At 40.4% G+C, this 13,057-nt stretch overlaps 1 protein-coding gene and 1 long non-coding RNA gene across 4 annotated transcripts in view; one reads left to right on the forward strand and one right to left on the reverse strand.

Annotated features, from left to right (window-relative positions):
• The window catches only part of LOC145448180 (uncharacterized), a 453,937-nt gene that overhangs the window by 303,044 nt on the left and 137,836 nt on the right, over nt 1-13,057 (reverse strand). The window lies entirely within an intron of this gene.
• Nucleotides 1-13,057, forward strand: part of LOC145448158 (microtubule-actin cross-linking factor 1-like) — a 157,751-nt gene that overhangs the window by 353 nt on the left and 144,341 nt on the right. Inside the window, exons 2-5 of one of the 3 annotated variants that reach the window (XM_080326497.1) lie at nt 27-139; nt 2,695-2,759; nt 3,594-3,707; nt 10,124-10,183. In XM_080326497.1, the coding sequence (XP_080182623.1) occupies nt 27-139; nt 2,695-2,759; nt 3,594-3,707; nt 10,124-10,183 (352 nt within the window). Of the gene's footprint in view, nt 1-26; nt 140-2,694; nt 2,760-3,593; nt 3,708-9,546; nt 10,045-10,123; nt 10,184-13,057 lie in introns of those variants that run through there. The other 2 variants (XM_080326498.1, XM_080326499.1) reach the window with 2 other exon arrangements.

Raw genomic sequence — 13,057 nt, forward strand, 5'->3', positions numbered from 1 at the left:
AAGCATGGTGTATGCGTTTCCGACAGGTCGGACAGTCCTGAAGCCGTGGAAGTACAATGCGAAACGGTGGAGGAATGGGAGTGGTCTGTTTTCATTGAAATTTGGGCAACCCGGTTCATTACGTGTGCAATAACTACAGGTAGTTTAATTATACAGATATTTCATGCATGATTATTTATTATTGGTACTGTTTTATTAGGAGAGAGGTTTGGAGGGATGTGATCGCATCCAAAAAATTTGGTATTAGTCACGAATTCATTATATGAGTTTCGTGATAATTTAAAACTATTATTTTCCACCTTCCCCCACGATTTAAAAACATAATAATAGTGACAAGAAACCACTCTACACTATACCAGTATACAGGAAGTATATATTTACAACAGTAACCGCTGAGTGCAGTCACTTTTCGGTAATAACAATCCATGATATGCATATAGTTTCAACAAAATCCAGCAACACAGTACTTGATATCCTCTAGTAACCAAATCTTTCCTGTAATTTGTGGTCGCTACATATTGATCATCAATGATATTTTATTTTTGTATATATGCTTAATATCTATGAGACAATAAAATGTAATAATTTATTTTTATGAGGTCATAATTCTTCGTAATCACAATCAGATTGACATTGTTAGGTAACTTCTGGAACAAGTTGAATGATAACACTGGTCAACAAAATGAATTTTTTATTATTTTTTGGCAGAACATCTGAGAGCCGTTTCTAGGGTTTTGAGGTTGCTGATTACGAATATCACATTAGTTTTGTCAGATTGGCTCTTTGTTAGAAGATATTTATACCCCTAAAAAAGTCCAAAATTACTGTATTTACCCTTAAATATTTCACTGTGTAGGAAGAAAATCGTAGTTTTTTCTAATTTTATACTGCTCATAAATAACTAATTGACTATGAAGAACCGTCATGTCATTCTCAGTCATTCTATCAATATTAACACGGCATGCTGCGAAATATTTGTTTATCAAAAAAGCAGTTTGTCAAGTCTGAAAATTGTACTTTTGCACAACGGAAATACATATTCTCCCGTATCAATTGGTCATTCTACCAAGATTAAAGAGGAGTATAAAACTATAAAATCTGTCTTTGGAAGGCTTAGCTACAATACTCATATGCGTCTCCTTTCTTTTGACTGGTAAATGGATAATTTTCCGCTGAGTCAACAAAGTGGGTATACCTAGTAACCCTATCAAACGAGAAGCTTAAATCTGGTATCTGGTATATTCGAATTCCGATGAAAGATTCCAATTTTACATTAGGAAGGAGTTCACTGCATGTAGTTTCACCTAAGATGTAGTAAATAAAAACTTTCTAGATGATCATAAAGCACCCAACCACAAACAGTTGGTCCGAAAATTCGTATCTGCATATCGAACACTTGAGCACAAACATGAGCATAAAAGTTCACTTCCTCTTCAGAAATCTTGATTTATTTTCCGATCATCTTGTTGCTTAGCAAGGGGAGAGGCTCTACCAAGACATCAGAACAACAAAAGAAAGATATCAAGGCAGATGAGATGAACAATTGTACATATTATATCAGACCATTGCTGGAACCTTTGAAGAAACTGAACTAAATAGCTTACAGGCGAAAATCTTACAAAAAAAACAATCATGATTTAAAGTATATCAATAATATTATATTCTAACTGAATATTTCAAATTTACAATAGGTGGTTGACGTAAAACTGATTGAATTAATGCCACGTTATTCGAGTATCTAGGTATATAGATATAGTTATGTACATGACTGGAGTTTATTTATGTACATGTACATGATATCCGTGAAAATCTGTAACTGTGATAAGTCTATTACCCCTAAATATAGTGCATGTAGCTGTATTTTGATTTAAAAGAGTCTTCTGTGTGTAAAAATTACAAGTAGATTGATTTTCTAAACTTTATAGTACGACTGAGTCGATTTTATATACATAAGATAGCGTAATGGTCGATCGACCGGCTTCTTGATCGGTAGGCCGTGGATTCAATCCCCGGCCGGATCAGACCAACGACCTGGTCAATATGGTGTGCGTGGCTTCGTAGCCTCCCCGCTTGCCGCTCAATATTACTGGGATAGCATGGAGGAGTGGTGCAAGATTTAAAAAGCCTTTTGAGGCTATTCCTGCGCGTTGCTTGTCCTTGTCATATGTCATGGCATGCATTACGCACAGATCATGTGTTTGTGTATGTATATCATGAGTCGGTGTTATATGCCGCAAAAACGTCAAGGACAAAAATATGCAACGTATATATCGTCGCAGTGGAATAGGAGTAACTTATGTCCATTTTACACATTTTGAGAAATTTGACTTTACGTAAGGTTTTCATCTTCTTTCAGCCATATATTGGCCCTGATTAACTTTGAATTATTGAAACAGACATATCCACGGCCAAGATATGGCCGAAAAATAATGAAAATTTTTCAAAAACTTGATTATTTTCAAGTTTTAAAAGTGGACCTTCCAAATTTGAAAACTGGACATAAGTCAGTTTGATTCCACTGCGACGATATATTCTTATTCATAATCCTATTCCTAGCTCATGATGGCACTGATCTTCATGTATAGTTAGTTAGTACATCATAATTGCGGGTGCGTTGTGGATAGGGCAGTTTTCGCACCATCCGAAGTCTTTTACCCTACTCGTAAGAGCTTATTGTCAACTTTTTTTTACCAGGACACTGGAATATACGGCTCTCTGAACAAGAAGCCGCATCAATCATACTTTCGGATCTATTTCAGGTAATCATAACCTTAAATCATCATTAATAAAGACATTAGCATCCTATTTAGTCTCTGGTGCATGGTCGGAATTCGAACGCCCATGTGCGTTTATGCTTTTGTTTCCGAACATCCGCACGACAAGGGCTGGGCCAAACCGAATGACAAAGAGATCGTATCTGATTCAAATACACAAGCCCTAATTGTACTCAAATCGGGCATTTCCTAGATATTTATAAAATGCTGTGCAAACTGTCGATGACGGACGGCAGGAAGTGCTGCATCAATGCTGGTTTGACCATGATGTAAATTGACCATGATAAAATTAGCTTCCTCGACGAAGTGATGTCAAATCACTATTGCGACGTCACCATTATATGATACGTAGCGCACTCTTGCCGATGGTTTGTCCGGGATGCTGAATGCATCACAATTGGCGCTTTTACAAGGACATGCAGTACCTACATTGCAGTGGCGTAGGACGATACGCTGCCGCCCCTGGCTTTCGTTGAAACTGCCGCCCTAATTTTGAAATAGTTTTAATCTTCAATTATATTTATAGGAAATCTTGTGTTGACTAAAAAAAAGTCATCACCTCACATTTGACCTCCCCCTGGCAGCCTACGGCCCCGCAACCACCAGGTGGCTGCTACGCCACTGTGCTACATACATAGTAACTGTTTGCTAGCTGCAACTCCAATTAATGAAGTGAGGTTGCGGGATGAAATAAGGGTCGCATGAATCGTCTTATTCCGGTTCTCTGTCTGAAACTAGAATACATGACTTTGTACCCTTACGAATTACGATGCATGTGCGCAATGTGGATAGGCAACGTAAATTCGGTATCCGTTCTAGGAATACCTTCGACAAGAACTCCGATATCGAAATCTATTCATCATAAAAAATACGGATGAACCCGGCTCTGGATTGCGACGCCGGCGACAAGCGTCGGGAGAAGATCACGGGCAGGTATACTTCGCGTATTTATATCGACCAACCACCGCGCGACGGTGTACGCACGGTGATTGGTTTAACAGAAAATGTACTTCGTCCGATAAGTGAGCATGAGCATTCAAGTGATCGACACTAACCTTCTGATTCGATATCTTTCTGACTTTTCATGTGGGATGCTGTGTGTTATATGTTATTAACAAGGCAAGTTTTTGTTGCACTAAAATCGAGAGAAAGTTGCACCTAATTTTGAGAAAAGTTGCTGTAAAAAGTTGCATTTATATTTTTCGTTGAATTAGAAGGGTATGAGATACTCAAAAGCTTCCGTTGTGTAGCCTAGTTCCTGCTGAGCTGTCAAATTTGTCACTTTGCCATTTCACGGACATTCTGGCGAGACCGCCAAAAACTATATATTGTCCCGGAACACAGCAAGAAAATTACGCAATGCCGGAATAACTTTCTCCAAAAAGTCAAACTGTATAGCGATAACCCCCTACCCTAAAATAAGTCACATAACACACCCCAAACCCCGTAAGTCTGCAAACTTGACCCAAGGCGTTGTAGAATAACTCACTATTGGCGACTTCAACTAAATCAATATAGCCTGAATAAGGTGACCCAATGAAGATGTCATTTTCGGCGGTCTCGCCTGCGCGTTCGTGAAATGGGAAACTATCTTAAATTTAAACGACAGAATTATTAAAACAATCTATTTACATATTGTTCAGAAACGGTCGTGCTTGGCAGGAGTAGTTGAACTTCTTTCATGCAAGCCATTGTGTCATAGATAACAGTGAGATGTAGCTAACCCATCATTCAGCTCTATAGCAAATCAAAGAGAATAGAACCATACTAGAAATAGTTTATAGCATGTTTTTAAATCACTCCTTCACATTCTGACGCATTATTTGATAAAAGTTGCAGTAAAAATTGGTATGAAAAATAGAGAAAGTTGCAAAAAGTTGCACTATGCATCCCTCCAAACAGCTTAAAACATCATGGTACATAGTTTCTGAATCTGAGTATCTAGGAAGATGTCGGAAGCTGTAAAAAAAGTCGCAAAAGTTGCAAAACTTGCCTTAGTTATTAACCATCAACTTCGGAGTCTGATATTCATAGCAGCCATGCCAGAGTATAGCCGGCTATGTACAACCAGCGACTCACCTCTTAAGCATTTTGTTGACGGTGGTTAGAAAATCATCCTGCCATTATGAATTGGTTTGTGAGGTCGTGTTTACTATTATTCCAGCGTGTTCGCTAAGGGATTAACTCGTCGGTTACAATGCTGTGGAAGCTGAAGCCGATTTACGCAAGTGTCGACATCAAAACTCTATGTAGGCCTATATTTCGTCCTGATTTGCCTCTTCTTCAGCACATGGTGCGGATGAAATAGGCCTCGTGCTAAACGCAATCATAAAAAGAACCCTCTGGTGACTCGTGATTGAAATCCGTGACTCGAACTTGACTCGCATCAAAAGTTAAAATCAGAGAATGACCTGTGACTCGGAACCTCGAGACTTGGTTACAACTCTGGCACTAAGCAGTTCTTACAATCAGCCATCCTATTCCGATATTTGTAAATTTATTGGTGTAAAATTCTACAGAGTAAGATTAGAACGAACGATTTCGAAGGCTTGATTCAACTACTTCAAATTGAAACAGAAACTGGGAGCTTGGATGATCATTTTGATTCGTCAATCTCCAGCGATAGCTTCTGAAATTGCAAGGCGCATCTCCGCGAATGACTTCGAATCGCGTAGAACCGTTCGGAATGCAAAGCATAGGTCCGATGTAGTACTATTTTCCACGATCTTTGTCGTGTGACTGCTGGTACTATTTCCCTTGTGGTTATGCTGCATAATTTTATACAAATAAATCTACTAAAAAGACTCGCTATACTGTGAGAAAATTTGACTTTGGTAGTGCGATTAGCAAAAAGCTGCAAGTACAGGGAATAGCCTACTCTTCCTTGCGCCTGGTCCGCGATGTGATGCGGTTTTCGTTAATACGGTAAACAATTTAAAGCAGGTGTTGTCAACCTGCGGCCGTAGAAGGGAATTTGTGCGGCCGTCGTCACGTAATTCAATTTGTATGTGTTGGCGGCCGTCGACATGCAAATTGAATTTACGAATTGACTCCCGAATTTTTGAAAGATTATAATTAATCTCGGAATTTTCTTCGCGCTGCGCGCGATACAATACTGCTTCATTTTCCGATTTTGATATAGTAACGCCCTTTGCAATCTGAGTCCCTCAGCACTATGTGAACAGCAGAGGAACATGATGCGGCCCATATAGAAATATCAACTTGGAATCGTTTGCTCCTCACGAAAGAAATTTGTTCCTGATACGATTGGGAGATTCCAATATCTTTCCACTATACCGACATTCCGACAATCCTGATGGGATGTCAATAAATACAAATAACAGCATGCAACAAAGTGACTAATAACAATTGGCCCACCCGAAGGTCTGTCATTATTTATAACTTGCCATAAATTTTCGAAAGCACCCCTTCCATCAACTTTACCGATGAATCTGATCACATGGGCTGCGAAAGGATAAATGTGTGATAGTAATATGTGAAACTACTAATATTTATGACCAAATTCATTCGTGAGTCTGAAAAAAGCTTCGCGTGTCGCGCGACCATAACGGATCCCAGGTGCTTTTTACTTGACAACTAGTGATTTCGGTGCGTATAGTAAACCGGTATCAATAAATAGATTCATCCGGAGTTCGCCGGAAATTGACATAGACAGTTTAACATGGTTATTTGGCGTCCAGTTAGTTCATTACGACTATCCCCTGGAATGCGGCCGTCGGCTACATGAGAAATCGAAATGCGGCCGTGACTAGCAAAAAGGTTGGCCACCCCTGATTTAAAGTTTCGAGAGCAAGAATCGAGAAGGCAAGAATGGTACATCGGCGACATCTAGCGTTGAGTGATTCACCTGAATGTGTAGTTTGATGCAGATTGCTGTGGAACTACATTTTAAAGTTTCCAACAATCATGAGTCATGACATCTATGAATCGTCGCTGTGAAGTATGGGGTCTAAGCTATGGATTAATTTTACTTAAATGCGGCCGAATGTGGTAACGCGACTATATTGAACACCGGTTCCGTTGATGGCTGGTTATTCGTTGTCGCCATTGTGGATTGATTGATTAGCAAGTGCGGCAACAGCGTAGCTTCGTAGGCGATGGCCACTCGCAAAGGATGGAGTCAAGGCCTCGTGAATTTCGAAATTTCCCGCTGGTCAAGTATGCTAACGAAAGTTTCAACTAGTACCGTTAAAGTTTAATCCGCGATTTGTTACGTCGATCTCATTCGCATCAGGCTGAATTGATAAAATCGCGAGTCTAGTATGTCAATACCGCACAATACCGCACAAGAAAAACACCAACCTTCCCTATGGAAAGAAGAGAATTGCTCCGCAATCATAACGTCTATCTGGCAATCGCAAGAAACCATGTGATATTCCGTGTTCCGGTAACACACGCACGTCGCACCATAGTGTCCTATATGGTGTCGACACGAGCAAATCTCACGGCTCAGTGAAATTGTATCACGTCACAATTTCCATTTGGCTACAGTCAATTTGACGGTCATTTTTGACCGGCTTGCCGAGCATTAAATTTGGTAAAACGGGTATCAATCGAAAGCTGACTCTGCACTGATTACGAAAATATAAATTTTATTCCGCTCGTGGCCCTGGAACTCCCACAATCAGCCTCGAATTTTTCATTGTTATGGAGATTGGCATTGAGACGCAACAATGCTGTCTGGCGAAACGAGAGAGGAGCTCATGACGCAACAATGCTGTCTGGCGAAACGAGAGTGTAGCTCAAGAGAAAAAGGTCCAAAAAGCATCGTTACGTCCCAATGCCAACCTCCATAACAATGAAAAATTCGAGGCTGATTGTGGGGGTTCCAGGTCCGCAAGCGGAATAAAATTTATATTTTCGTCATCAGTGCAGAGTCAGCTTTCGATTGATACCCGTTTTACCAAATTTAATGCTCGGCAAGCCGGTCAAAAATGACCGTCAAATTGCCTGTAGCCAAATGGAAATTGTGACGTGATACAATTTCACTGATCCGTGAGATTTGCTTGTGTCGACACCATATAGGACACTATGGTCGCACAGTCACTTGATGCGCTTATGCTTGGGTGTACCAGGGCTAATTAGACGCCCTCGCAGTAGGCCTAGCTAAGCGATAACTCTCGTAACCGAACTAGTTGGTGTGAAGACGCAAGGTTCTGAAGTGTGAATAGCTGCTGCAACGTAGGTACACTCAAGTGGATGAATATATCGACCAGCTATATGACTGGATCGAGATGCATGAATTGCCGATTCATTCGATTACTCGACTTCATGTACTAAACCTGCTATTTGCTTATCGTTTTAAAAAAACATTCTTCGTTTTGGTACACATTTGACATTCTCGGTATCGACCCACGTTCAACAGCGTCGATAAAAGCGATTCAAATCATTTTTACAGCGGGAATTAAACGCAATCATGTCTATATGATCGCACATTTCCATGCCCGGCGTCTGCCGCTCAGTATGAATGCAGAATAAACAATCAACCATTACCATATATCAGCTAGCGTTTACTTAGTGGGCGTTGCGGAATAATGGAACACATCTGTTATTTACATTTTGGACATTATCCCTGCCGCATGCCGCCATACCGATGAAATCATTGAATTGCTATTATTCGGGCTTCGGCTCCAGTCCTAAAAAAGGGATCCAAATAGGATTCGGCTTCAATGCCTGATTCTAGAATTGAGAATAGGATCAGATCCAAAATGAGAATCAGAACCAAAAAAAAACTACGATAAGTCAAGCTTATGCCCGGAATGGTGCATAAAAATAAGTTGTATCCAAGCAATATGATTGTTATTTGGCGATTGGGCACAATGAAAAGTGAATGTCTCGAGAGATGCATTGTGTTCCGTCGTCCATGATAAATTCCATGGAGCCATTTAGCAAGTTCTTGCTTACGGCCACATTCATGCTCAGATCGAAACCGGCCCCAATCAGAACACGACTACGTCACAATAGCATCGTGGGAATTCAAAAAAGTATTACAAACCTTTGGGCTGCGATCGCGCATTAGTGGCCGAATGTCTCGTTCGGAGGCTGGCATATAAACTCACCAGTGCGAAAAATTACGCAACAGAAGTATACTCACTACTCGGTTACTCGCACAGTTATCCCATTCATATAATTTTTACATACTTCGTAACGATGTCTGTTAGCGTCGACGTAGCGGTAGTATATGTAGTATTAAAGGAGTGTGGTACTTTCCGTGAATAAAAATCATCTCAACGGCTACCAAGCGTTACTTTAGCATTTTATCCCGCTATAACAAAGGAATAGTATGGCATAGTAAACCAGGCGTTGCTTCTTTGTCTTGAAAACAAACTGTTTACTAATGTAATAAATTTATTAGCTCTGTCTGGCAAATCCGAATTTCGTATCCTCATGATATATTACAGGTTTCGCGTTTTGTCGCGATATATCTGCATTGATCCGATTGTGTTTGGTTAGTTAGGCAAAGCACACAGTCCCTTTCTTTGCGCGATTCAGCTGAGATCATGTGTGCTACATCAACCGAATCTCCTGGTTGGATTTTATGTCGTATTTAGCGATATTGGTGAGGAGATTTACTGATCTGATATCTGCTTGTAGGAGTTTGCGGCAACGTCGTCGAAGTATATGTGTTATCAGATCGATAATGGATTAGTGGAGTTGGGGGATTAGTGTATTGCTTCATTGTTTGCTTGAAATAGTGGTGTTGAGTATGTTCTCGTGTAATCACTGGTCAGTGGTCAGTGAGTGTTGCTGTAGGTGTGATATGAAAAGGATTCGCAGAATCTAGGCCAGGATTTCGTAATCATATGCAGTCACGGTGAATGCAATAACAAATTGTAACGAGTCCTACTGCTTGGTATATTGAACAGATTTATCCTTGCTATAATACGTACTTGCAAGTCTTAACGGTAGGCTTACTGAAAACGAATCAAAATTCATTGATGCGTTATATGGGAAAGGTCTGAGTATGGAGACAACTTCTTCAACCGACAGCAGCTCGGAGGAAGATGAACCTGTCGGGGAGTTGAATCAACCCTCCGACGTTGAAGCACCGCCTTTAAGTCCTTACAGTCGAGAGTCATCAGTGTTCACTACATCCCCCACGATATCGAATGGCGAATCCGCTGAATTCAGCGAATCGTTTGAAAATATTGATACACCTACAAGGCCACGTCGTTCTCCGTCATTGAGCGCATTTGTTAACCGCGGCCAGTCGCCGGCCCTTTGGTGTTCTGATAAACCAGATCGAAGGGTAAGCTTTGGTATTTAGTGTGTTGGTTACGTCACCATGTTCATTCATTGCCGATGGGTTTATGTGTGAATCATTGTAGATATCCATCGCGGAGCAAGCCAGCGGAAGGCTAAGCGCATTTGACATTTCCTCGCTCGAGGTGAGTGACTGGCTAGTCTAATTGGGGGATAAAAAATCGTAGTCTGCAAATTCTGCATTTGTAGTAGTTTTACGGTGTGTTAGGGATTGGATTTAACGACTTGTGCAATTTATTGCATTTATCTTGCCAAATTGTGCCATATCCAGTCTACCGTGTCGGTGTTCAATTCAAGTAGGTAATATTGATCAGACATGGGGTGATTACTTCACGAATGTAATCGAATGCGATTACGATTACTTGTGAATCCCGCGATTACGATTACGATTACGATTACAGCAAAATCAGGAAGTAGTCGATTACGATTACGATTACATTTCAAAAGTAATCACGATTACTCACGATTACATTTGTTTTGCTTCTTAGAACTAATTTCAGAAGAGATAGTGGAAGACAATATATGGCTTGCGATGAAAAGGTCTAATGAGATAACAACTTTCCTTATAAATCATACGTCATTTGCGTGTTACGTCATAATGCACCCATTGCCCAACTCTATACAGACCTATTCGTCGCACCCAATGATTTGCATTCTTGCCAGGTCCGTAACTGCCACACCCCAAACTCCCCAATAGGACCGGGAGAGAGCTGGAAGGGGACTCAAAAGTATTTCGTAAATCAACATACATTATTATAGAGTATTTTCAAGAGAGTTAATTGCCTTGAAAATTTTCGTCGAGCTTCGGGATTTAATGTCTCTAAATAACTTTGAAACGCATACCTCTCCCCGTCAAGAAAAAAAAGCATGCATAATTCATAGGAATAGGCATTTCGGTGGCGGTCATTACCCCGCCACGACACACCAAAAGACGTATGCAATTTCGGCCAACATGCAACTCCACAAAGTGTGCTACCAAAGAATGACCTTGGCCAAAACTTTGGGTATGTGTCCATTGTCAGTAGCCGCGTTCTGTGGGCGTGACGAATAGTCCGGTCCTTCCAATCTAAGCCCCAACAATGCAAATGCCACCCGCGGCACTCACAGAGGCATGAAGACATGACAATTTGTGGGCGCGTCTCACGAAAGTTTTTCTTTCAGTCTGCTACGTTTGGGCGACTACAGTATCTTTTGATTATATAGAGGACGGGAGTTCACGAATTAACAACATACAATAAAGTAATTATAACAGCCTACCAGATGCTAAAATTTAGGCTTACCATATTTTGGAAATCTAAAAAGAGGACACTTTTTCAGAAATTTCAGACTTGCAAAACCGGAGAAGGATTCTTAAAAACCGGTGAATATTTCCGACTTTGCGATCGGTTGACTAAAAAAAACAGCTCATCTTTTCCGCTCAGATCTCAAAATACCGTTTTACCCTCCACGTTGTCAGGTGGATGACTAAAAAAAAAAAAAAAAAAAAAGGTCATCTTTTCTCTAAAATCACCGTTTTTCACTCCGAAATACCCGCCGGAGCTTCACTTCTCTCCTAATTTGCGGTATATCACTCGCAATTTGCTCTGAATCTGACCTATATTTTCAATAAAGAGGACAAAATCTCAAAAAAGAGGACAAAAGGGCGTCCGAGGACACTTTCAAAAAAGTCAAAAAAGAGGACAAATCCTCTTAAAAGAAGACGTATGGTAAGCCTACTATAATTATGAATTACGTGCCCCCAGCACTACCGGTAAATCTGAATGAATAGCAATATAATGCAATTACTAATATTATTGACGAAATTCAGTCATCAACTTGAAAACTGACCACCCTATTGGGGCTCGAATGCCCAAGGCTGTAATGACTCGAGTCATGACTCGACTCGGGTCCGACTAGAGTCGCGATTTTTTGGTGACTAGACTTGAATCGAGTCATTTTTTTAAATGCGTGAATTGACTCGACTCAGTCAATTTTTGTATTGACTCGACTTGTACTCGAGCCATTTGGCATGACTCGAGTCATTAGGCATGACTCGAACCAAGTCATATGACTCGAGACTAGAACGGCCAATAAGACAGACATTCCATATAACTTCGAAGAATAGTAAAGTTACCACATTATTTGTATTTCGTCTATAAGTACTGATATTTGGAAATAGGGCCGTAAACTGTGAAAACTGATGAAAATAATTATATTATGAATACGAACCATTCTATATCACTCGAGCAGTGTTGAAAAAAAGTGGGTTGAACCGGATTGATCGGAAAACAGATCTGTGAACATAACGACTTGGCCTCGTACTCGAGTCAAACACTATGACTCGGACTCGACCCTATACTAGCTGACTTGGACTCAGACTTGACTCGGGGGTGAACTTGAAAATGAGTCGACTTGACTCGAGTTAAAACTATAAAAGTGAGATTGACTTGTGACTCGGAACATTGTGTCTTGGTTACAACTTCACCAATACCAACGTTTGGAGTGGGGAGCGAATTGCTGTTTTGGTCCTGCTTGTACCTAGAACCCACGCTAACATGGTGTATAAGTGGATGGCAATGGCGACAGGTATAAATGTCGAGTGAAGAATTGTGAATTGGCGCCCGTTTCAAGTAGAGCCATGTGTGAATAAGATGAAGTGAACTTAAAATTCGACCTTCCACTTAATACAGATACTGCAAATTGTCCTTACGAGAAACGGCAAAGAACAGCTCGGTTATGATATATATCAGCAGCTGTTGATTTTAACCATCGTAATCTGTTATTTGACGTATACTACTACATAGATAGACCTACTGCTCGCCAAGCAGCAACGGTCGAACTGCGTTTAACTAAGCATAACCAAACATCAATACATAAGTTACTATTTGAAACTATAGGCAAAGTGGTGGTGATTATTATCTTGATGCGAGGTAGTGGCGTCTGAAGTGTATTGATAACCTGATATGCAACATGGCTTACACTGTTCTAACAATCACAAAACAATGTATATACAACGAACA

This window comes from Botryllus schlosseri, chromosome 10, assembly GCF_051294905.1.
Source record: "Botryllus schlosseri isolate E-star chromosome 10, Bs_hap1, whole genome shotgun sequence".
In the NCBI taxonomy this organism is placed as follows: Eukaryota; Metazoa; Chordata; class Ascidiacea; order Stolidobranchia; family Styelidae; genus Botryllus; species Botryllus schlosseri.